This window comes from Sus scrofa, chromosome 6 (genome assembly GCF_000003025.6).
Source record: "Sus scrofa isolate TJ Tabasco breed Duroc chromosome 6, Sscrofa11.1, whole genome shotgun sequence".
Lineage (NCBI taxonomy): Eukaryota > Metazoa > Chordata > Mammalia > Artiodactyla > Suidae > Sus > Sus scrofa.
Window position 1 is genome coordinate 67,104,496 of NC_010448.4, and position 25,068 is coordinate 67,129,563.

At 57.0% G+C, this 25,068-nt stretch overlaps 2 protein-coding genes across 4 annotated transcripts; one reads left to right on the forward strand and one right to left on the reverse strand.

Moving 5' to 3' along the window:
• RNF207 (ring finger protein 207) lies at positions 852-14,672 on the forward strand. 3 transcript variants are annotated; one of them, XM_021095247.1, is made up of 17 exons: positions 1,008-2,446; positions 3,073-3,226; positions 4,308-4,452; positions 4,543-4,624; positions 4,698-4,773; positions 4,850-4,975; positions 5,365-5,411; positions 5,642-5,714; positions 5,781-5,849; positions 6,478-6,546; positions 6,635-6,732; positions 7,371-7,557; positions 7,740-7,925; positions 8,197-8,248; positions 8,539-8,656; positions 10,405-10,485; positions 11,014-14,672. In XM_021095247.1, the coding sequence occupies exons 1-17, from the start codon at positions 2,256-2,258 to the stop codon at positions 11,183-11,185; spliced, it is 1,926 nt and encodes a 641-aa protein (XP_020950906.1). In that variant the 5' UTR covers positions 1,008-2,255; the 3' UTR covers positions 11,186-14,672. The 3 variants fall into 3 exon arrangements, with proteins under 3 accessions (XP_020950907.1, XP_020950906.1, XP_003481985.2); XM_003481937.4 differs by having other exon boundaries at positions 1,014-2,446; positions 3,073-3,205; XM_021095248.1 differs by lacking the exon at positions 5,365-5,411 and having other exon boundaries at positions 852-2,446; positions 5,646-5,714.
• ICMT (isoprenylcysteine carboxyl methyltransferase) lies at positions 12,448-21,413 on the reverse strand. Its single transcript, NM_001244481.1, is given in 5 exon segments — positions 12,448-15,767; positions 18,431-18,648; positions 19,146-19,315; positions 20,228-20,316; positions 21,172-21,413. Coding segments are annotated over 5 exon segments (855 nt in total). The 5' UTR covers positions 21,367-21,413; the 3' UTR covers positions 12,448-15,584.

Genomic DNA, 25,068 nt, shown 5'->3' on the forward strand with positions numbered 1-25,068 from the left:
CAGCCTCACCCCACCGTGCATCCCTTCATCTCCGCCCACGTTGGTCTTCTTTCCTCAAAATGTATTCCAACCTCTGGGACCTCGTCCTCTCTGTCGCCTCAGCTTTGAACTCTTCCTGGCTTTCCTTGTGTATGATTTCTTCTCATCCTCCAGGGGCTTGGACCCCTGCGGTCTGGTGTGTCCCGAGCTCCACCCCCTCCCAGCTGCCCTCCATCACATCCTCCTGATTCTTCAGAGCCTTTAACACAGTCTGTCATTATTGTACATGTTTATTTGAGTACTTGGTTAACCTTGGCTGGTGTGTCCCCTTCCATCTGTATGGCCCATGGCAGATGCCCAGTAAAGTCCTGCTCAAATAGATGAAGACAGGAATGGAGGGATTAAGTAAGTCCGAATAGCAGGAACAAACACCTACCTCCTACTGCCTTGCCGGGGGAAACTAATGCATCATCATCCAGTTTTTTTGTTGTTTAGTTTTTTGTTTGTTTGTTTGTTTTGTCTTTTAAGGGCCAAAGCCTTGGCACATGGAGGTTCCCAGGCTAGGGGTCTAATCGGAGCTGTAGCCTCTGGCCTATACCACAGCCACAGCAATGTGGGATCTAAGCCGTGTGTGTCTTCGACCTAAACCACAGCTCACAGCAACACCAAATCCTTAACCCACGGAGCGAGGCCAGGGATCGAACCTGCGTTCTTATGGTTGCTAGTCAGATTCATTTCTACTGAGCCATGGCGGCAACTCCCAAGACCTCACCCAGTTTTGTATACCAGCTCTACCACCTACAATGGTAACATTCATTACTTCATAAGGTTGTCAGAATTAAATGAGTTAATACAAGTAGAAGAGCTTTGAATAGTGTATTGGCCCATAAACAGTGACCACTGTTGTGACTTGGAGCGCAAATAACTTGGACCAGGGCTAGGGAGGACCCTTGAAAGAATAGGTGGTTCCTGCCTAGAACTCACTTCCTTTCTTCCCGCTGGCCAACTTCTACTCATCCTTCAAAACCCAGCTGGAATACAATCTCCTAGGTTTTTTTCTGATTAGTCAGATTTTATTCAGCACCCTCTGTGGGTCAGGCTCTGGGCTAGACTGATTTCAAGAAGGGCAGAGACAGAAGCCACAGAAGCCACTTCCCGGGGCTCAGGCTGGCATGGGCAGAGGAAGCAGGCACTCTGGAGAAAATGACACTGGCTGAAACAAGCACTCGCCAGGCCAAGAAGGGCAGAGGGGAGCCAGCTGGAAAGGCTCAGAGCTTCCTCTCTCATGCTCCCCCCCAAACCTACCTCTTTTTTGGGAACTCGGCTGATGATGGGAGTGGGGTCTTAATTATTTGGAAGCTCCGGATGTGCTTTTTACTTCATTGAAGACTCGCCTCATCACTGCGAGGCTGCCCTGTTTGACCCCAGCTCAGAGGCTCTGAGTCGTCAGTAACTTTTGCCATTAGGAGCCAAAGGCAGTCCTGGGCTTCCCACCTCTCACGTGCTCTCCCAAGGGCCTGCTGCTCTCTGGCGCCCTCAGTTGGCCGTCGAGGAAAGGGGGCCGCGCGGACCCACTCCTGCCTGGGCCGAAGTCCGACCTGACAGATCCCGTCTAGCTGGCGGGGCCAGGGGTGACCCCCGGTCCTGGGGCCCCTCTCTGAGCCGCGATCCCGCGGCTCCGGGCTCTGTCATCCCATGCGGGGTCCAGTCCGAGCCTCGAACCCTTGCCTCGCGGGGTCCTTTCCAGGTTCGTGCTTCTTCTGGGCGCGGGGTGGAGTGGCGGTGGCCCTGACCGGAGTCCTGGGGCGGAGCGCCGGCGGGGCCCGCCTGGGGAAGCGAGCGGGACGGGAGCACCGCGCCCGAGCAAAGGGGTGTCCAGCGCAGAAGGGGTGTCGCCTGCAGGTCACGCAGAGGACATCAAGAGGGGCATTCCTGGGGTGGGAGTGAGGGGAGGTGGGAGAGGGGGAGGCAGGGGGAGGCGGGGCATTGGGTAGGAAGCCGTGCGGGTCCTGCGGTCTGACCTTCCAGGGCTGCGGTGGAGAGGTGGGGAGGGCGGGCACCGCGCCCGCCGCTGCAGCCCCCAGCCCTGGTCCTGGGCCCTAGCCGCTCCCCGCTGCACGACCACTGCACGTCCCGGGGCGGGAGGCGGGGGTTCGCGAGCGACAGGTGGGAGGGCGCCGGCGCCGGGGCAGAGGGGCTGCGGGAACCGGCGCGGGCTCTGCTGCCCGGGCCTCGCACCGCGCGCGCCCCGCCGCGCTCCTGCGCTGTCCGGGAAGATGTCAGGAGCTATCTTCGCGCCCCTGGAGGGCTCGGGCGCCCTGGACGCGGCGAGCGGCCACCCGCTCGTGTGCCCGCTGTGCCACGTGCAGTACGAGCGCCCGTGCCTGCTGGACTGCTTCCACGACTTCTGTGCCGGCTGCCTGCGCGGCCGCGCCGCCGACGGCCGCCTCGCCTGCCCGCTGTGCCAGTGAGTGCCTCCGAGTCCCCCAGGAGGGGATGCTGGCTGCCCCCGGGGCGGAGACTAGGTACAGAGAGGGCCGGGCTCTGACTCTCCCTCTGCAGAGAAGGCTGGGAGAGGCTGCCTCCAGCCTGTACCTCTCCTGGAGAAAAGGTGAAGGCTCTTGCTCATTTTACAGATCAGGGTAACTGAGTCCTGGGGTTATGGCCCAACGCCTCCCACAGAAAGTCTGGGGATGGGGCAGCCTAGAGGGCGGGGCTGTCCGATTGGATTCCATGCTGCTGCAGTAGAGGATCTAGGCCCAGCCTCAGGACTCACTTGGAGGGTCCAGAAGTCTTAGGTCAACACAAGCTCGTTGTGTTGGCTCAAGTTACCAGAGTTGTCCCCACTGAGAGGGGGTTAAGGGGACGCTCCTGCCTTTGCCACCCTGAGTCACTAACCCCCTCCCCCGACTACCCAGGACTGGAAGGGGGTGGGGTCAGAGTGAACACTGGCTGAGATCAGTATAGAGGTCAGGCCTGCAGGCACCCCCCTCCCCCATCTATTTTTAGTTCCAGCCTGGAATGTGAAGGGGAGGGAGAGGGAGGGGGCCTTGGGGACCCGGCATCTGGATCTTGGCTCAAGCTTCTCCGCAGACACCAGACGGTGGTGAAGGGCCCCAGCGGGCTCCCTCCAGTGGATCGGCTGTTGCAGTTCCTGGTGGACAGCTCAGGGGATGGCATGGAGGTGGTGCACTGTGCCAACTGCGACCTGGAGTGCGGCAAGCAGGCAGGGGGGCCTGGGGCTGGGGTGAGGAGCAGAGGGTGCCAGGTTGCAATGTCCTGGTGCCTGCAGCATGTGCCAACACGTCCTCTGGATCAGCCATCAGTAGATCCTCCAATGCTTCTCTAGGGCACCCTGTTTCCAGGATGTGAGCCCCACTTGCCTGGCATGGAAACGGAGGTCCCAAACAACCGACTTGAGCCAACAGCCAGACAGGTGCAGAGATTAAGGCCGTTTCAATTTGAGGGGAGCTTACTGGTCCCCAAATCAGGGTGCAGTTGTGAGCTGGAACAGGAAGGGCAGTCCAGCGCACCGGCCTGAGCCAGCCCTCGAGGGCCCCCTGCTACCTGGGTAGCTGCCAGCAGCTGTCCACAGCCCACGGGAAAGTGAGGACCGTGTGGGCAGGGACGATCCTGAAAGCCCAGGGAGCAGAGGCCAGGCTTCAAGGTGGATGGTGAAGGGTATGTGGGTCTCTCTCTGGCCTGAGTAGGGTGTCACAGGAGCAAAAGGTGGGGGTGTGCTGGGTAAGTTCTAGAATGTGTGCTACCCAGAACTACGGAGATGAGGAGCAGGAGGTGAGGGGCTGCAGGGAGAGCATGGGGAGGAAATGGCCTTGACTGCCCAAGTAAGGAGTTGGCAGGGTCTGTGCTTGCATAGCCATTGCTTGGGTCGGTGTCCTGGACTTTCCGCCCTGGGGAAGGGCACCTGCAGGCCTTCACTCCTCTCCTCCCTCAGCCAAACTCTGGCTCCATATGATCAGGGTGGGCATCGCCATGTGGCTACTATTGAAGGTACACATTTTTGTCGTAGGTAAAATGTTTTGCGAATGCAGTGTCTGCCTTCCCCGCCACCCCGTGAACCCCTCTCCCAAAGCCGGTTCTGGGTACCTGTCCGTTACTGGACCTACTTAGCTATTCTCTGAGCCTCCACGTTCTCATCCGTAAACTGGGTGTGTTAGACACGCTGAAGGTCCGGATTACAAGAAAGACCTGAATTTGGCCGCGGGCGACTGCCCCAGGCTGGGATCCACGCGTGCAATGACGCTCGGGCTGCAACCAGGGTCAGACTCCCAGTTCGTGGGCGGGCTGAGCCCGAACTCTGTCCGCAGGATGCTGAGACCACGTACTTCTGCAACACGTGTGGGCAGCCGTTGTGCGCACGCTGCCGCGATGAGACGCACCGGGCACGCATGTTCGCGAGCCACGACATCGTGGCCTTGGGCCAGCGCAGCCGCGACGTGCTCCAGAAGTGCAGTGAGTGCAGTGTGCCAGGTGGGGAGCAGCGCTGGGTGGGGCTGCGGGCAGGCAGCGCCCAAGCCCTCATCGCTGCCCCCCACCCCGCAGCGCTGCACGCTGAGCCCTACATCATGTTCTCCACGGACACGAAGTCGCTGCTGTGTATCCGCTGCTTCCGGGACATGCAAGGGTGGGTAGAGGGCACGGGAGGTGAGAGGGCGGAGGGCGGCCTGAAGCGGAGCTCACCCTCGGGTTCCCCACAGGGAGAGCCGGGCCCACTGCGTGGACCTCGAGTCGGCGTATGTGCAGGGTTGCGAGCGGCTGCAGCAGGCGGTGCTGGTGAGCGCAAGATGCCCGGCGCTCTGGCCCGGGGAGGGGAAGGCACATCCACGAGGCTGAGGCGCCCTGTTCCCAGGCGGTGAAGGCCCTGCAGACGTCCACGCGGGAGGCCATCGCGCTGCTGCAGGCCATGGTGGAGGACGTGCGACGCAGCGCGGCTGATGAGGAGGCTGCCATCCACGCCCTCTTTGGCAGCATGCAGGTGAGAGGGGTCGGGGGACTGGGCAGCCACAGGCCACATCCTTATCAGCTGTGACTGGTGCCCAGGACACAGGGCAGGGCCCCCAGGGCCTTTGCGGAGTGTCCAGTGTAGCAGGGCAGCAAGCATTGAACCACTTCCCGGAGTTACTTAATCCCAGGTTCCAGGAGCATTCTAGAGGGTCAAAGGCCTGCCCTAGGCTGGTGCTAGTGGTGAGAAGTAGTCAGGGAAGACTTCCCGCAGGAGGTGACCTTTAAGGTGAGGGGAACGGGGCTCTCAGGCTGCGGGAATCAGAGGAGATAGCTCAGGGAGCAGAGCTGGTAGACTGGGGGGCCCAAGCGGGGTGGGGGGGGAGAGCACTGGGAGGTGGCAGTGGCGGACTGTCCTCCCAGGACACGCTGGCCGAGAGGAAAGCGCTGCTGCTGCAGGCTGTGCAGAGGTGAGTGGTGGGGGTGAGTCTCTGTCCCCTGCCCCTTGACCTCCAGACCCCTATCTCACAGCCTGGAGAGCAAGACAGCCAGGCGACCCCCCCCCCCGGTGAGGAGGACAAGGGAGCTCAGGGGAGGGGTGATGGGGAAGGACGCACAGAGCTGGTGGGGAGGTGGAACCCCCAGTCCTAAGGACCCTCAGCCCTCCCCGTGGAGACGAGGCTGCCTGCCCCTCCCCCAGCCAGTATGAAGAAAAGGACAAGGCCTTCAAGGAGCAGCTCTCCCATTTGGCCACTCTGCTGCCCACCCTGCAGGTAAGGGATGCTGGGGGTGTGGGGCCGGGCACCCTGCCCAGGCACTGAGCAGCATCTCTCTCGCAGGTTCACCTGGTCATCTGCTCATCTTTCCTCAGCCTGGCCAGCAAGGCCGAGTTCCTGGATCTGGGCTATGTGAGTCCCCAGCTCCTGGGAGTCTCCGCCCTCCCCAGGAACCCACCCTGCACACCCTAGACCCCTGCCAGGAACTCACCTGCACACTCTAGACATCCCCCGCCAAGAACCCACCCTGCACAGCCCACACAATCCCCCCGCCAGGGAACCCATCCTGTACATGCCGAACCCCCGACCCTCAGGGCTGGGCAACCTGTCATCTAGATGCTGGGTCAGAGGTCTTTGGGTTTACTGTCCCCTCCTCCACCTGGTCCTCCGCAAACCATTTAGGGGTCAGCTCAGTCCCTTCTAAAAGGACAGTAAAGTGGCTGGCAGCTGCAGCTCTGCTTCCATCCCTAGCCTGGGAACTTCCATCTGCCATAGGTGTGGCCCTAGTGATACATAAATACATAAATGGACAGCAAAGCCCGGAAGGGAGCATAAGCCTCCTCCCCGGAGTGCAGCGCATCCCCTGGAGTCCAGACGCCCTAACCTTTCCTGTGGTTTGGGGGTGGGGGTGATGTGGGCGTCCAGACCATTCCCAGGGAGGACTGGACAGCAGGTAAAGTCCTAAAGACAGATTTGCCCTCTGCCCCCGCCTCCCAGTCACCTCCACCCCCACCCACCGGAGCGCCCTCCTCCGCTGCAGGAGCTGATGGAGCGGCTACAGGGCATTGTCACGCGGCCGCAGCGCCTTCGGCCCGCCCAGAGCAGCAAGGTGGGCGGGCGGCGCTGGGTGGGCCGGGGCCGGGGGCGGGGCCGCGGGGTTTGGAGAGGCCTCAAGCCCTCCCCCCCCCCCCGCCCAGATCGTCAGCGACCACCGCGCCGAGTTCGCGCGCTGCCTGGAGCCGCTGCTGCTGCTGGGGCCTCGCCGGGCCGCGGGTGCCGGGGGCGGCGCCAGCACGTGAGTGCGGGGCAGGGGAGGGACCCGGCCCGAGGTCCCCATTGGGGTGGGGGCCACAGAGCGCCGCCTTTCCCTGCTCGCCGAGCTCCGCGGGCCTCATTTGGGCGCCAACAACCTCCACGCTGGGGAGCAGGGAAGCCGGCCTAGCGGGAAAGCAGCCGTCCAGCCTGGGGCTGACCTGCCAGGTCAGGGTGGACGGAGGACTCAGAGCTGTGCCCAAACACCACTGCTGTCTCAGCTTCCTGGCTAGCAGTGTCTAAGGCCTGAAAGGAAGGGGTGGCTTAGGGTGGGGTCCGGGGGGTCTGACTTTTGCGTCCCAGTCCAGAGAGCTGGAGACTCTGGGGGAGTCAGGACAAATGCCTAAGCTGGATGGGTGTGCCAAGGCCCCAGACACAGGGGACTGGGCATTAGACCAAATTTTCAAGGTCCAGCGTGTAAATGAGCATAATGTCTGCTGGCGACCAGCCCTGAGAACATCCTGGTGGACCTCTCCTGCTCTTGGGCTTGGCTTTGCATCAGTGCCTTTCAGAGCTCCTGGGGTTCTGGCGCAGCCTGGGCTGAGGGGGCCGAGAGCGCACTGGGAGGTGGGGAGAAGTTCTGGAACCCCGCCTCTACATCCACGCGCATTTTCTTCCCAGGCTGGCAGGGGGCCCAGGCCCCAAGGTGCTGATGGGGCCCAGCTGCCCTTCCCCGGTGGGAAGGATGTTGGGGTCGCCGGTCCAAAGGCCAGCGCTGCGCCGGTACGTGAGCACCAAGATGCTGCTGGCAGAGGGTGACGACTCAGCCTTCGCGGAGCACTGCCGCCGCCATGAGGACTCCTACCGGGTGAGGGGGGGAGGGCCTGGGACCCGCTGGCTGGGAAAGCGCCACCCCTTCTGGCCAAGGTGCAGTGGCCAGTCGAGCACAGGCCACCCAGCCTGCTAGCCATCCCTCCCCACGCCCCTCCCGCCAGCCGCCGCGTCCCCAGCCTGCAGGAAACCCGGCACTCACTTGGTCTCTCCCCCCAGCGCCTGCAGGTGGAGATGCAGAACCTGAAGGACCAGGTCCAGGAGCTGCACCGGGACCTCACCAAGCACCACTCGCTCATCAAGGCCGAGATCATGGGCGACATCCTGCACAAGTCCCTGCGGGTGGATGCCCAGATCACCTCGGAGTATGCTGCCCTGGAGGGCCTGCGAGCAGTTTTCCAGGAGGTAGCCCTTCCGGAGGCCCCCACCTCCCCTGCAGCGCCACCTGTGGGCATTGACACGCTCTACCCCAAGACGGGAAGCAGAGGGGGACCTTGGCCCCGTGCCCCCTGAGGCCCTCGTGTGGCCGGCTCGGGACCCTGGGTCTTTTCTGCCTGGAGCCTCGTGATCGGGCTGGGGGTGCCCTTTGGCTCCAAGAGGCTAGAGGATGGAAGGGCCACCAGTGGAAACTCCAACTCACGGCCACAGGCAAAGTCCGACGTACTTTCTCTTTCAGATTTGGGAGGAAGCCTACCAGCGGGTGGCTCATCAGCAGGAGATTTATGAAGGTCCTGGAGCTAATCCACACGCTTGCTTTCAGGGGCAGGAAGCCAGTTTTCCACTAACCCAGCCCCTGGGTTAGCTCTCCCCCTTAGCTCTTGACTTTGCCTCACAGCTGCTAACTTGCCCCAACATAACCCAACTGCGGTCGGGACTCAGTCAGTAGGTGCCTTCCAAGCCTTTCCCCTCACTCTTTGCAGGTAATCACGGAAGTAGTTGGGATATTTAGATGGTTCAAAGCTGGAAGGTAAGAATCCGAAGCCAACCGGACCTAATGCTCTGGCCTTGACCCCCACAGCCCAGCTCCAGGACCTTCTCCAGCTGAAGCAGGAGAACGCCTACCTGACCACCATCACCAAGCAGATCACGCCCTACGTCCGCTCCATTGCCAAGGTGAAGGAGCGGCTGGAGCCCAGGTGAGCCCAGGGTGGGTCCCGGGGAGGCCGAAACACTTGAGTGTGTGCGGGAAAAGGGCCATGCATGTGGAAGAGCCCTTTCGGGAAGTCCGTGGGCCGGGTCGGGAGGGTTTGATCAGGGCATCTGGGCAGACCCAGGGCTGGACACCTGCCAAGACACAGAATGAGTAGGCTGCTCTGAGCGTCTGCTTCTAGGCACACAGCTGCCCACCTCTTTATACCGTGGGGGTGTTATGAGGGCCCTCCGCTGGTCCAGAACGGAGGAGAGAGAACTTCCTCGGGACTTGGCTAAACCAGGTCTAGACAGGAACCTGGAGCAGGCTCAGCACCACACTTGGGTACTGGTGGTGTGACAGTGGCAGAGGGTTTTTTGGTGGCAGGTCTTCGTGTGACTGTCTCTCATGGCACTGAGCCCCAGGGTGGTTGCCCTGTAGGGCGGGTGCACAGTGATCAGCCTGGGCGCTCCCTCCGCCACCCTCCGGGGACTGTTTCCCTCGCTCCACCCTGAGCTCTCTGGATTCCAGCATCCCAGATTTCCTCGTTCACGGTTTGGTGGAGCCCATCCCCGAGTAACTCCTTGAGGAAGGGTACACATTGTTTGTTTAATTGTATGAATGCACCCAAGGCAGATGGAAGTTCCTGGGGCCAGAGATTGAATCTGAGCGGCAGCTGCAACCTACGCCACAGCTGCGGCAAGGCCAGGTCCTTTAATTAACTCACTGCACCAGGCTGGGGATCAAACCAGCCTGCTGGAGCTGCTGCAGTCGGATTCCTAACTCTTCATTTTTGGAGAAGTTTCCAAGAGCTCTCTCTCTTTTTTCTTTTTCTTTTTTTAGGGCCGCACCCTCAGCATACGGAGGTTCCCAGGCAAGGGGTCGAATCGGAGCTACAGCTGCCGGCCTACACCACAGCCACACAACGCCAGATCCGAGCCGTGTCTGCAACCTACACCACAGCTCAGGACAACGCCGGATCCTCAACCCACTGAGTGAGGCCAGGGATCAAACCCGCAACTTCATGGTTATTAGTCGGATTCACTTCCGCTGCGCTACGACGGGAACTCTCAAATGTCAGGAACTCTTCGCTGAGCTGTTCATACAAGGAATTGGGGTTGAGAGGGCAGGCTGGGAGCTCTGAGCACATGGGTGGTGCTTCAGTGTTAAGGGATCTGGTTGGGGTTTTGTTTGTTTGTTTGTTTAGTGCCCCGATGTCAGTTTTAGATCTTTGCCCAGTCTCCTTCCTGGAAGGTCATTGTCACCTGATTCAGTAGTTTTTCCCCGTGTGTGTTGTACCCTCCCAGAGCCTAACCCTTATGCGGCTGCCATTTCCTGGGGCCCCTTAAGAATTCAGCGGTGGGAACCAGTCTGGCCTTAGCTTGTTCTGCTTTGCACTTTGAATTCCATCTTCCTCAGTGGCTGGATTAGTGACCACCAGGCCATAAGCTTTCCAGAATCCTGGTGCATCCCTTCCTGTACACCTGGAGGTTTCCCCCTCGTTCTTTTGGTCCTTTTACTAATGTCAGTGAGTTTGGGGAAGAAGGTGTTAGAGCCTATCTCCCCGACCAGAAGGCAGCTCCCACGAGAGCGGGGCCCAGCCTCTCTCGTCCATTGCCACGGCTGTGCCCTGGCCGTCAGTAAATATTTGAGGCTCAAAGCCCAAGGCGGGCCCCTGAGTGTTTGCTCAAGTTTGGCGTTTGTGCAGTGAGCTCTGCTGCCGCCCAGGTTCCCGAGAGCTGCTTTCTCGCTCAGGTTTCAGGCACCTGTGGACGAACCGTCAGACCATCTACAGAACACGTATGATGACAGCGGGACTAGTGAGGTTCAGACCAGGTAAACAAGTCTTTCCAACCTGAGTGAGCAAATGATTGAATCTCAGAGACAAAGAAGGACGGACGACAAAGACAGACCTGGGCTTTCTTCTTCTTCCTTTTTTTTTTTTTTTGTCATATTGCCATTTCTTAGGCCGCTCCTGTGGCATATGGAGGTTCCCAGGCTAGGGGTCGAATCGGAGCCAGAGCCCCCGGCCTACGCCAGAGCCACAGCAACTCAGGATCCAAGCCGCGTTTTCGACCCACACCACAGCTCACAGCAACACCAGATCCTCAACCCACTGAGCGAGGCCAGGGATCAAACCCACAACCTCATTGTCCTCAGTCGGATTCGATTCCGCTGCGGGACAACAGGAACTCCGGAAATGACGTAGTTCTTCGTTCTGGTTCTGAAGACGTGTTAATCCACTGGTACCTTCCAGAAGGGCTTGCCATCCTGAAAGCCTCTGCCTGGTCGGGCTTTAGGGCCGGACGCGGTGAGACGGGGGAGGGGGTGGGGCGGAGGCGCTCACGTTAGGTGTTTCTTTAGGAATGATCCAGTAAGCGTCTCAGAAAAGAAGGAGAAGACCTCAGAGCCTCGAGGAAACGGCAGGACCCTGAGCAGCCTCACAGAGGAGCCTCCACAGAAAAATAAAGATTCTCACAGACCCAAACCGAAACCTGGGGGTGATGCCCCCACACGGAGAGAGCGCCCAGCTTAGCAACCGGGACTGGCCCCCGGGGTTGAGCATTTTACAAAGGGTGGGACATCTAAGATAAGGCGTACCTGTCATAATCTTTTTTCTTTTTAAGGCCACACCCGCGGCATATGAAAATTCCCCAGCAAGGAGTTGAATTGGGGCTGCAGCTGCCAGCCTACACATAGCCACAGCCACTCAAGATCCGAGCTGCATCTGTGACCTATACTGCAGCTCGCAGCAACATCAGATCCTTAACCCACTGAGCAGGGCCAGGGATGGAACCTGCATGGACACTGTGGCGGGACCTTAACCTGCTGAGCAACAATAGGAACTGATTTTTTTTTTTAAAGTGTAATCATTTATCAGCAGCAAACCCAGAAAGTCCCTGCCAAGCCCTAATTTCAGAGTCTTTGGCTTGGGCTAGACTCTGGGTTGCTTAAAGTCTTGGTTAAATGAATGAATGAACATCAGCCCCAAGGCCCTCAGTGCCCCTGCGTCTCCCATGTGCTGGCCCTGTGAGCTCCCGCCTGGGTGCATCCATCTGAATGATAGATAACATGTCTTGCCTGCTAGCCACCTGCCCTGCCTCAGAGGAATCCAGCTCCTGATTCACAGCCCAGCTGGGTGCGCCTGGAAACTTCCACCCACTAATCTGAGCACTGACTCAACAAAAGGGAAAAACCTTTGCTCCAGCTTTTCTCCCTTTAGAGCCCAGGCTAAGCTCATAAAGCAAAGGAGCAGCACCTGGAAGCAGGGGACAGCCGCCGTCACCTCTCCTCCATTCCTTTTTCTGACTGCTGTCACTCTCCTGTGTTTGCCTTCCAATACTATTAAAGCATGATTCACCAGCGACTTTGCTCAGTTTTCCATGCCTCCCCAGGACTTTTTATCAAGTGGGACTTAAAATGCTTAAAAAAGAAAATTAGCTGCATGACCTGAAATTTAAAGTTTTGGAGGCAAAATGATGCCCAGATAATCACAGTGGTTCAAATCTCGAATGGCGTCTCTGCATCAGGTAGGCCCGCAGGTCCACACACCCATGGATCCCTGTCTCATCGAGAGCCGAGGCTGCTACACGCCTGCCCGGTCAGGGCACGATGCCCCCATCCCAGAGCATCACAAGCTCCCAGGAGGGACCTGTCATTACAAACTGGTTAGAAGTAGGAATTCGGAACAGGATCGAGTCGGCAGAGCACATCTGGTTTTACGCGGGAGGTTCTGGACGTCTTAGTCAGAAGCAGCAAGATCTTAGAATTCCTGAATCCCACACAATGACACTATTGTTCATAGTGAAATCAAGTAGTTTTATTTAAGAATTGGAAATAATCAGTATCTGTGAAAGAAAATCCAATATTGAAATAAACATTTCTGTGTGTAAAAAGTAATTACGCCATTAAGTTACTCCCCTAGCTTCGCTGTGGGACAGGTCCCTGGGAACAGGTGCCGGGGACCACTCCTGACGGCCGGCCACCCGAGCCCAGGACGAGGCGAGGCGTCCGCTTCCCTAGCAGGGCACGGAGAGCGAGCCTCCCCAACACTGGACAGGCCTGGCGTCACCGAGTCACCAAGGAAACGAGGGCGCCCATCTAAGGCAGTAAGGAAAGTGCAGAGGGACGGTGCTTTACTGTGCCCGCTCGGGGAGACTGCCACGAGGAGCCGTGGCCGAGCCCCTGCCAAGCCCAACCTGTCAGCACAGACCCTCGGTGTAGGGACAGTCCCTGTCAGGTCAGTCGCCCAGAGCGTTACATGAGGGGAAGGGATTGCTAACGTTCACGTCTAAGGCTGAAGCAGCAGCTCATGCTGACGAAGGGTGCTGGGTGTGCCGCCTCCTGCTTTCTGCCAGGCTCGCCCCAAACCTCTCTCCCATGAACTGCCATTCTCTGCCCCACACTGCAAATCCTCATCCAATGTTTCATTTTGCGCTGCTTCAAAGTAGCTTTGTTCTGGGCAGTGCCTACTTTGCATTTCAGAAGCTCCAATTTAAAACCTGCAGTGAAAAAAGAACTCTCCTGACAATTTCTCAATGGAAGGAGCCCGCAACACGGCCTTTACCCACAAGGGCTTTCGGGACTAGCCGGCAAGCCTGTGCCGCGCTGACCTGATTCTCTGCCGCATGTGCTGTCACTGCTAAATTTATAAAGTTAAAAATAATCTGACAATCTCAGTGCTAGAGGAAAGTTGATCACCCGCCAAATCCTGCCCCTAAGCAGTTCACCTAGGGTCCCAAAGTCATTGCTGACTTCCACCCTGGGTTATAGATCATGGTGGGAACACGCTCGTGGAACTGCTCTCTAAAGCCCAGCAGGGTGTCACAGCAAGCCCAGGTGGTGTGACGTTGGCATCTCGCTGCCGACACCAGGGACCGCGTGCTGAGCTCCAGGCAGGTGGGCGGAGGAGGAACAGAAGGTCAGATGCCAAGACCTTCACTCTCACCGTCCAGAGCCAGGGGTGGCATTAGCTGCTTTCCACCCACTAAAAAGGCAACGTCACGGCCCCCAGCGGCAATGAAAGCTGCCCGCAAGACAGGACTCTCCCTCGAAGAGAGCCCAAACCTCAGCGGCCCCCTCCTCTGTTCTGCAGCGGGGGTGACTTTGCTAAGCGTGGTCTAGAGAACAAGTCTAGATCTGATTCAAGTCCCCAAACACAGGAAGTGCGCGCTGGTGTCCCACGGCGCCGTGTGCCCACCAAGGCTCCGGCTGCCGCCTGGGCCCGGCCTCTTTCAAGACCTCAGGAGGGCGGAGGCTAGAGTCTGTCCAGCCCTCACACCGGCGAGGGTCACACCTGTCACCGACGAACCCGTAAACCTCTTTGGTATATATAAGAATGAGAAAATTAATTAGGCCATGAAATCGAGAAGTCAGTCATGTTTTGAGTTGTCAGTCATGCTTTTTGGAACACACACTTCTGGTGTCAGGTGCAGTGAAACCCAATGTCTGTTTCCGTGGAACTCATGCAGTACTGGTTTCAGTGACGTCCTCTCTCTCACCTATTAAAACATCTGACATGGTTCTGAGTCTTCACAACAGCCCTGTGAGGTAGGCGGTATGGACCCCATTCCACAGATGGGGAGGTCTAGGCACGGAAAGGTTTAGTGGCCCCTGAGAGCCACGGGGCGCGGCGTGGCGGGGCGCAGTGGGGCAGGGCAGCGCCCCAGCCAGGGGCTGAAGCCACCTCCGATTCCCGCTCTGCAGGTGCCAGGCAGGACCACACGGAAGGAATTCACACGGAGACCAAGCTCCTCTCTGGTCCAGAATTCAGCAAGGGTCTCAAGGCTTTTATGTCTGACTCATAAAGCCAACGACGCTCCCCAAACGTGAAAAACAAAAGTACTGACTAAACCTCAGCTGGGATTATTTGCTCTATTTTTTTTCATGAGTTGACGTGCTTGAATTTTGTAGTTGTATATGCTCAAACAAACCCCTTTGGAAAAGACAGTTTGAAATGGCATTAGGGACGATGGAATTTTGAGAAGAGAGCATAGAAATCAATGGTTAATAATAGATTTAAACCCAAACGCAAAAATATAAGCTATGGTAAAATCAGAATAAACCCCAAGTGAACGGAGAGCAGTCTCTCTCAAGGTTTAAGAACGCCTTGCACGCAGCAGGTGTCCTGGAAGCATCTCTTGGGTGAAGGAGAAATGAGACCTCTGGGACAGGCCCATCAGCAGTAACAGCCCCCCTTGCGGGGAGCAGGAACCGGGACCCAGAAAAGCCACAGGGGCCCACGGTCCCCCTGGCCTGTGGAGCCCCGGTAATGCAAAGCCTCGGCCCGGTCGTCTGGGGGTGTCCGTGCCGCCTTTCTGCCAAAGAAAAGCTGGGGCTCACAAGCCAAGTGACTCCCCTTTGAGTTCATACTGCTGTTTTTTAAAAAATAGATATGTAAATACCATGAGCTGTGAAGAGCCAAAGTGCCTTACAAGGAAGTGTCTTTCAAACTTAGACACGCTCATGCGCGGGGGACAGAAGTAAGGAGGTTAAAGCTGTGCTGCTCGGGGTCTTCGGCTACAGTTGGGGTCTGACTGAGTTTCTAGCGCTAACAAGCACGGATGCCCTTCCTGCCGCGGGAGCCTGGCTCACTGGCAGGAGCGAGCCCGCCTCTCCCCAGGGGTCTTGGTTACCACTGGCCTCGTGGGGGATGGAGCATGGCCCAGGCTCCCCCAGGGCACGTCTGGAGGGCACCGCTGAGTATTGCTCTTATTTGCTTCTTGTCCATTTTTAATCCATGTCCTGTCTTGATTTAGGCCAAGAGCAGGCTGCTCTGGGGTGGTGGGGAGTTGGGGGGGGCGTCCTTTGGTCCTAAGGCCTTCTGACCACTTGGTCTTGAGTGGTATTCCAGAAGAGCGATTGGTGACATACAAAAAGGGGAAGAAAATCCATTCCGCAGAGTGGCCGACAGGAGGCGGCTGGGTCCCGGCCTGTCATAGCTCCACTTTGACCCCTTTGATGAAGGGCAGGCCCGTGGGCACCCGCTTCTTGTACTCCAGGTACTCCTCCCCAAAGAAGTGGATCAGCGAGATCTCCTCCTCTTCTGTTCGGTCGCGGAAGAACCGCCACACAGTCAGGGCATAGCTCACGCCGCAGATGGGATTACACAGCATCACCTGACAGAGGACACGGGGTTAGTGGCCCGGGTCAGTGGGACTGGACACCGTCCGCTTCAGCAGCACCTGTCGCCTCCCACACCCAGAGGGCTGCCTGCCTAGGGCCCAAGGGTCTCTGGAAATAGCCCGAGGGCGTCTGAGAGCCAGCGGCCTGTGGACTGAAACACGCCATCGCTTTCCCAACAGAACTAAACTCTCGTCACTGTGGCCTCTGTGGATATGCTTTCTTGTCCCTCTTACCTAATACCTAAAACTTACGAGGAAAGCTCAGCCTCTTGGATTTCGACCCTCACGTAGGGGTGACGGCAACTCCCCACGACAAACCCCACGTGTGAATCCCCACTCCACGCACCACTGCCTTCCCGCCCAACACATCCTAACGTGCTCCCTCCCACCCCACAGCCACCTGGCCCCCTGCCTCTGGCTCCCTCTGGACTCCATACACTGCTGCCCCACTGAGCTTCTGAAACCACTTCTTTTTTTTTTTTGTCTTTTTGCCTTTTGAGGGCCGCTCCCGCGGCATATGGAGGTTCCCAGGCTAGGGGTTGAATCGGAGCTGTAGCCACTGGCCTACGCCAGAGCCACGGCAATGCGGGATCCAAGCCGCATCTGCAACCTACACCACAGCTCACGGCAACGCCAGATCCTTAACCCACTGAGCAAGGCCAGGGATCGAACCCACAACCTCATGGTTCCTAGTTGGATTCGTTAACCACTGAGCCACAATGGGAACTCCCTGAAACCACTTCTTTCATCAGATCACACCCCTGCTCAGACAGCACCAAGGACTAAATCATGCCTCTGTAGCCTATTTTTTTTGAACCACGATCACACCATGCAGAAGTTCTCAGGCCAGGGATCAAACCTGAGCCACGGCAGTGCCAACACTGAGTCCTTAATTGCTAGGCCACCAGAAAACTCCCCAGCCTAGCATCTGAAGCCCAGAAAAGCAGCTCTTCAACGCCCCCGCCCACTGTGGCAGAACCCTTCCCGGATATGCGTCTTCCCCAAGTGGGTGACTTTCACCAAGAAGCCCGTATGTCCTCACCTCTAACCCTCATCACTGTTTCCTGAGCACCTGCTGCATTCCCAGCACACGCCAAGCCCTTCATGACCAACCAATAAGCTGCTCAGCCCTCAGAGCAAGCCTCTGAGCTGGCGCTACTGCCCCCACTAACTCAGGAGGAAAGGGAGGCCCATCAGCCAAGGCCAGAGCCTGTGCTGTCCTGGCCGGCAGACGGGTGCAGCTGCTCAGCGTGCCCTCATGCGGAGTTTCCCAGGCTCAGCACATCATAAAAAGCATTACAAACAACCACAATGCAGAAACCAGAGTGCTCTGTACACGGTAGGGGTAAGTGTTGCTCCAGGAAAGATTTATCTGTTTTTACACAACTGTGTGTGCTGGGCTGTGGTGTAAAAATATTCATGGTCAAAGAGGTATGAAGAAGCCCTCAAAAAAAAAAAAAAAAAAAAAAAAAAAAAGAGTTCCCGTCGTGGCGCAGCGGAAGCAAATCCAACTAGAAACTATGAGGTTGAGGGTTCCATTCCTGGCCTCATTCAGTGGTTAAGGATTTGGTGTTGCTGTGGCTGTGGCCGGCAGCAACAGCTCCAATTAGACCCCTAGCCTGGGAACCTCCATATGCCGAGGGTGCGGCCCTAAAAAGACAAACAAACAAACAAACAAAAAGCCCTTAGACCTAGAGCGCTTGGGTTTACTAATTAGCACTTACGCCAAATTACATGATTCAACATCAGTTTGTTCCCAGGAAAGGTGTTTTGCTTTTTGGGTTTTTTTGTTTTTTTTTTTTTTTTGCTTTTTAGGGCTGCACCCATGACATATGGAACTTCTCAGGCTAAGGGTCAAGTCAGAGCTACAGCTGCTGGCCTACACCACAGCCACAGCAACTTGGAATCCAAGCCGCATCTGTGACCTTCACAGCAACACCGGATTCCCGACCTACTGAGCAAGGGCAGGGACTGAACCCGCGTCCTTATGGATACTAGTCAGATTCGTTTCTGCTGCACCACGGAGGGAACTCTGGAAAGGTGATGGTTCAAGGTAGGAGTCTTGAGTTTCAGAAACACAAGTTTTAAAACTGCTGTGCAATAACCTGCCACTGGGGGTCGCCAGTGTCCCCAGGTACCAGGCGCTGCAATGGGATAACTAGGGGCCCAGACTGGACTTTCCCAAAGAGGTGATGGGTTTTCTGAAACAGAACAACCTCCATTGCTCATGTTAAATCTGACACATGACCTTGGCCTCATCAAGAGCAGCTTCTAATGAAAATCGGCTAAGCTCTAAGCTGCCACCTTAGGGGCAGAAGGCACTCCCCAAAGCCCCATCTCTGTCCTCATCCCACTGGGGTGCTCCAGATCTAAGTTAAAGAGCCAGAAAAGCAGTACGACAGATGGAGTACCAGCTCCTAAAATCACCCAGAGTTTAAGTACCTCACAAAAAGTGCTAAGGATTAAGTGAGTTCTTTGGACTTTATCACTTGAAATGTGTCGGGGAACACGTGTACCTATTTAAAGAAGAACAATAGTTGCAAATACACTGAAACCCTCTGAACTGTACACGTGGACATGGTGGATGTTACCGTATCTGAATGAAAATATAGTTTAAAATCCTTGAAGAGAGATGGGTATCACATCCGATACCATACCTGGGTCCCAATACTCCAGTAAAACCACCCGACATAAGAAGGATGCCGGAACCAGGCGTAGACTCCGCTGGTCACCAGAGTATGGGTTTCCGATTTTTCATTCTGCACCACGTGGTTGAAGTTGGAACCAGCTGTAAACATGGCCGCTTTCCGCAGACATTCTCCGAAGACCACCATCAGCAGCCCGGTGGCACTGAGCCAGGTGATCTGCTTCAGTTCTGCAGGACAGAGACGGTGACAAGCGGGAATACAGACCGGGGCCTCCCGAGTTCTCCCTTTGGATGCTTCAAATGGACCTATTTTTCCAAAGGCAGGAGCCCTAGAAAACATGCTAGTGGGCAACTGGCATTTGTGAACACATTAAAATTTAATTAGAAGCACAACAGATGTGTTTCTCGAGTCACAGAAGATGAACAGATACAGCTCTCCTGACGGTCAAACTGGGATTCCCGCTATCCAAGGCTGGGCCTTCACCTGAGACGGGTCCAATGTTAGGCCAGGCCTAAGGGGAAGGTCAACACGTCCTCCACCCCAAACCCGTGGGGAGCGGATTCCCAGGCGGAGCTTGGCCTTTGTAAGGAGCTTAGTGACGATAGAGGCCTGGGGAAAAGTACTCGGCGGGGATTAGAGCTGAGAAGGTGACCCCACGTCACTGTCCTCAGGGCCACGTGGAAGCCACCGTCTCCCCTCTGAAAGCAAAGCAGGGCACACTGACCTGGCCAGAAGATATTTTCAAGGGTGAACTCTATCCAAGAAGAAAGAGCGGCTACTGTATACTCCAGGCTGTGATTCAGGAGAAAGGAATCCAAGGACAGGCTCTTGGGGTTGTTGACTGCTGTGACCAAGTATTCGGAATAGTGGAATAAGGACAGAGAGCACATATACCTATTTATACACACAAAGAAAGAGAGGTAACTTGGGGCAAGGGAATCCAGGCAGCTGTAAGTCGAAGTCCGGATCTGGTCTGAACTGCCCCTGAATTCTAGGATGAGGACCTGCTGTCGTCTGTCTGAGAGTGGCCGTCAGGCACCCACATGTAGCTTTACTCCCTGAGGTTTTAAAGGGACTACGTTTGTGAATGTCACTGGGGGGGGGGGAGAAACCCCAAAACAAGAAACATAGGTTAGGAAGGCATTATGGGCCTGCAGCCTTTTTTTTTTTTTCAATGACACTACACACAGTAAAACATGAAAGAGGGAAGTATCAAAATAAAGTCGTGATGTATGTAAAATACAAAAATTCCAAAAAACTGAAATAATTCCAGCAAAGAAGGATTAGATGGCTCAGAGTATTGATAAGAGGAGATAAAGCTTTTTACCTTGAAGCCACTGGTTCATATCCAGGTCAGGGACTAGAAGGCTCAAGGGACTGAAATCGCAGTGTAGGGAAAAATCCTACACTGGCCGTGGGGGATGCACTAGATGTGACCTAATAGAAATTAGAGACGGAAAAGGCCTGTGAAGACGAGCCAGAGCCTCGCCCCTTCCTGTCACTGAGACCTGCACCCTCTTCTGGGAAGGGCTGGTCACATTACCGAATGTGCTGGGGCGGCAGTAAGGGCACCTGTTGGGGGAGGGGGTTGCCGGGGAGACCTGTTTCCACCTGCAACAGAAGCAACCAAGGGGCACAGGGCACACGTTCTCACGGTCCGAGATGCAGGCACCTAGCATTCTAGCGACCTCCTCTCCTTAGAACCCTCAATAGCCTTCAGCCAGCCAGGGATGCAGAAGGACCGCTACTGACCCTCTGATCAGCCCACCCAGACCTCAAAACTCTCATTTCCGAAGCACTTCTTACCAGCCAAAGTGATTCCAAGAAGACTGGCTAAAACTTAGCAGCACTCCACAGCCAAACACAAAGCCAAGGAAGCAGGCTCGGATGGCTATCTGAAATGGACCCAAAAGAAGCTCAGTCACCTGGCTGTTCTCAGCATACGTCCCGGCTGCAGGAGCATCACCCTACGTCCTGGGATAAGAAGGCCACGGGCAAGTCCGCAGAGCTCATCTGCTCAGAGGTTAGCAGGGTGAAGCAGGGCTGCCTGGGTTCAAACCCCAAGCCCACCCTTCTCTGGCTCTGTGGTCTTAGGCAAGTCGCTTAACGTCTCTGGACCTCGGTTTCCCCATCTACACAGTGGGGATGACAACAGCACCTACCTTTGAGAACAGCTGTGACCATCACCTGAGTAAAGCACTTAAGAGTAAGTGCTGCCCACGTTTTAGCTACCGTCACTATTATTACTGCAATTGCTACTCAGGGCCGTGGGAAAACTGCGTAAACCTAGCTTATTGGCCGGATGCTTCCAAGTCCACGCAGCGAACCTGGTCGGGGGACCCGGGACTCTGCGCCCAGCCCCCTCCACGTAGCTGCGGGGCCTCTGACCTCAGACTTGACAGCAGATAGTTCTCCACACCTTAAATTACATAAAAGAACTCGTGGGCTCCCTCACTCCCCACCGCACGCGTATCTGCCGCAGCTGCAGAACCGCACCAACTGCAATTTGCCACCCACTCCGCCGGGCGGAGGGGGCCCCCCGCCCCCAGCTCCCGAGACTGTAGAGGAGGGGGCCCTCCTGCCACCTGAACTCGCCGATGCTAAAGAACACCGGCCGGGGGAGGCGGTCTCTCTCGCAGGCCGGGCTCTCGGCCGACCCGACCCAGACCTCGACCCCGGGGGACGGTGCCCCTGCGCCGCGCCCAGCCCGCCCGGCCCCGGGCCCTCGCCAGGCCCTGCCCGGCCTGTACCTGGTAGCGCGGCGGCCGGTAGAGCAGCAGCAGCAGCGCGTTGAGCACGGCCACGTAGAGCGCCAGCCCGGTGCGGCCCTGCAGGCCGGCGCGTGTGAGCAGCGGCAGCGCGAGCACGGAGGCGCCCAGCAGGAAGGTGGCCAGGCTGAGGCGCGCCTCAGAGCCTGGCGGAGCCCGCGCCGCGCAGCCCGCCATGGCGCAGGGCGGCGGACGAGCGGGCCGCCGCGCCGGCTGTAGCCCTGGGAAACCCGCCCCCCGCGCCTGCGCACTGCGCCGCCGACGCCGACAGGGAAGGGCAGCCGCCCGGACCTGCGCGCCTCCCGCGCGCTCTCGCGATACCGCCGCGCCGCGGAGCTGGGGCCCGAATTTGGCGGGAGCGCCCCGCCCCGCGGCCCCGCCCCGCGGTCCCCTGGGGGACCCCTCCCCACCCCGAACCAGGCCGAGTGGCAGCCGGCGGGCGGGGCCGCGGGGCGCCTGGGTCCTCGGCCGAGAAGGCGACCCTGGTGTCTGCCAGGAGTCCGCCCCAAACTCCAGAATGTCCCTGTCCGGAGAAATCACCTGAAAGCCGAAGCGAGCCCACCTTCGCCGGCCCCGCGCGGTCCCACCCGCAACTGACACCCCTGGGCAGCGCGCGGGGACGAGCGGGCCACCCGCCTCCACCCCACCGCGCCCCGCGGGGTCCGCGCGCGCAGGCACGGCCGGCCCTCCGCAGAGTCTCCGAGCGCCCGCTGGGGGCCCAGGCTGCGGGGACGCTGCCCTCGGGGAGCCTGAAATCCCAGCGGGCATCCACGCAGCGGGATGACCGCCCACTTCGGTTCGTGTTCAGGAAGAATGTTGGCAGACAGGTGAAATACACAGGACCTATTAAAAAACAGAATGTGCAAAACTTGACAGTGTGGTCCTGACTCCACTTGGGAAAACCAGAGCTTATGTGTGAGCCTGGGGAAATGATTGACACAGAAGCCAATTTCACGGCGGTAATTGTCAGGTGGACTCGGAAACGTTTTACTGTCTTTTTTATATGTTTTTGGATCTTCCATATGGCCCACAATCAATATATATTACTTTTATCATTAGGAATTTTTCCTTACTTTTTTGAAGGATAAATGTCCGACAGAGGGATGGTGGAGGAGAAAGACAAGTAAGCAAATAACTGGAATAAACTCTGGTGGGGTGGGGGTGAGGTTAGAGAGGGAATGAGAGGGACCCCCAGGGAGAGGCCCGTGATTGGGAGGCTTAGGAGCCTGCATGGAAGAGTGTGTGTACTGGCAGCCGTCCTGCCGCTGAAATGAGAGCAAGGGCATCCACAGGGAGGGAGGGGGAAGGCACAGAGTTTGCAGACAGAGGCAGGAGGAAGCAAGCCTGAGCGATAGGGGACAGGCCCCCAGGGAGCCTGGAACCCAGAGTAGTGGGTCAGAGAGCAATAAAGCCAGGTGGGCTGTGAGCGGCAGGGAGCCGAGCTTGCATCTGAACCCCTAGCCACCCTCCCCTCCTCTGTTCCTGGAGGACCTGGCAGGAGACCTGGCATCTGGACAGCTGGGTTTAGAGAAGGATGGAGAGCCAGCCTCAAGGTCAAAGCAACTGTGTGAGCCTCACCTTCCCCGTAAAATGGAGATCCTGGGAGTTCCCATTGCAGCTCAGTGGATTAAGAACCCGACATAGACTCTGTGAGAATGCGGGTTTGATCCCTGGCCTCGCGCAATGGGTTAAGGGTCCAGCGTTGTTGCAGATGCAGCTCAGATCTGGTGTTGCCCTGGCTGTGCCACAGGTCTCAACTGCAGTTCCAATTCCACCCCCGGCCTGGGAACTTCCATACGCTGCAAGTGTGGCCATAGAAAGAAAATGCTCTGTAAACCCTGTGTCATGTTTAAATGTTGCTGGGAAGATATTTGCTAAACTTACTAGATGGGAAGTAACTGAAAGGACATTTCATGTTTCAAAGCCACCCAGTTGCAGTGCCACATGGGAAGGAAGCCTGGACTGTCCCTGGGGGCGGAGAGCCCCAGCTCCTGCCACTGCTCTCAGTTTCTTGGGCCTCCCCCACTCGGCACCTGTCCCTCATCGCCAAGACGTCTTGGGGCCACTAGAGGGTGCATATTGCATCTTTGCTCCTAGGAGTGAGTCTGTCCTGGGACAGAGGGCGGCTCCGAGGAAGTTCTTTTCTCACCAGTTCCTGCACTCCACGCTGACTTAGGGCCCTGATTTACCCTTAGGGACGGTCCCTGTACTGGGGGGCAGAGAGTAGCATGTAATCCAGACAGGAGGGCTTGAGCAAGCCTCTCTCTTCCACTCATCCACTCCCCTTAGACCATACAATCCCTATCACTCCTATCTTGGAGAAGGGAGAAACGAGGAGGCAGTTGCCTCCCAGGTAGAGCCAGACTGGAGGGAAGGGGAATGTGTTTTTTTAATTTATTTATTTTTGTCTTTTTTAAGTGCTGCACCCATGACATATGGAGGTTCCAAGGCTAGGAGTCGAATCAGAGCTGTAACCGTTGGCCTATGCCACAGCCACAGCATCCGAGCCGAGACTGCAACCTCCACCACAGCTCACGGCAACACCGATTCCTTAACCCACCAAGCAAGGCCAGGGATCAAACCTGCGACCATCTGCATGGATACCAGTCAGATTCATTTCCGCTGAGCCACGATGGGAACGCCAAGGGGACGTTTTAGAAGTTGCCAGAGTTGCTGAATTTGTCAGGGACCAAGGTTCACAGAGCAGTGATGGAGAGAATGGCAAAGAAGCAAATTTAGGAGTTCCCGTTGTGGCTCAGCAGTAATGAACCCGACAAGTATCTGTGAGGATGTCGGTTTGATCCCCAGCCCTGCTAAGTGTTAAGGATCTGGCCTTGCCACGCGCTGTGGAGTATGTCGAAGCTGTAGCTTGGATCTGGTGTTGCTGTGGCTGTGGCGGAGGCCGGCAGCTGCAGCCCTGATTCACCCCCTAGTCTGGGACTTCCTTATGCCACAGGCACTGCCCTAAAAATAAGACAAGAAGAAGAAACACATGTATGCACACACTGGCACAGATCCAGAGAAACAGTCACACAGAGAGATCCACATAGAGAAACAGTAATTCACCCAGAGACACAGACAGTAACACAGAGAGGAAAGCAAATCCACTCTGCACTCAGCTCTCCAGTGTCACCCCAGTTTGTCATCCCCCGGGGTTAGAGGAACCCAGAAAAATATAAGAAAATCAAGAAAAGCTACTCAGCAAGGGATGCCTCGCTTTGCCTCCCCACCCACCATAAGCATTTGAATATGTTTTGTTCTGGGAACTGTGAGGCCAGCACAAGGGAAAGCCTTTCTCATGCAGGAAGGTTCCTCTCTAGGGCCTCCCCTCCCCCGCCATCCAGCCACCTACCCATCTCCTGAGGGGGCTGTCCATCCCGGGCCCTAGCGGGGTCCCTGGTATTTTAAAGAGCTTTCAGAACTGTGAGGACTTTTCCAAGTTGAACTGCAGGCTGAGATGAAATTAGGCTCCCTTTTCTTTAAACAAGCTTTGCTTTACTGAGCCAGAGGAAATACAGGAAGAGCAAGCGGGACACAGGTGCAAGGATGGGGTGTTTTTGTGTGTGTGTCTTTTTAGGGCCGCACCTTCAGCATATGAAGTTCCCAGGCTAGGGGTCGAATCGGAGCTACAGCTGCCGGCCTTCACCATAGCAACTCGGGATCCAAGCCGCATCTGTGACCTACACCACAGCTCGTGGCAACGTCGGATCTGTAACCCGCCGAGTGAGGCGAGGGATCGAACCCACATCCTTATGGACACTAGTAGGGTTCGTTGCCGCTGAGCCACAGTGGGAACTCCCAAGGGCGGGGTCTTAACCAAGCACCACAACCCACACCAGCTTCCAGGATGAAAAGTCGGCTGCCGTCCAAGCCTGACAC

Coding starts and splice junctions, on each gene's coding strand:
- RNF207 (XM_021095247.1), top strand. CDS start 2,256: ATGTCAGGAGCTATCTTCGCGCCCCTGGAGGGCTCGGGCGCCCTGGAC. Junction 3,227..4,307: donor CAGGGGGGCCTGGGGCTGGG/GTGAGGAGCAGA, acceptor CTCTGTCCGCAG/GATGCTGAGACCACGTACTT. Junction 8,657..10,404: donor AAGGAGCGGCTGGAGCCCAG/GTGAGCCCAGGG, acceptor TTTCTCGCTCAG/GTTTCAGGCACCTGTGGACG.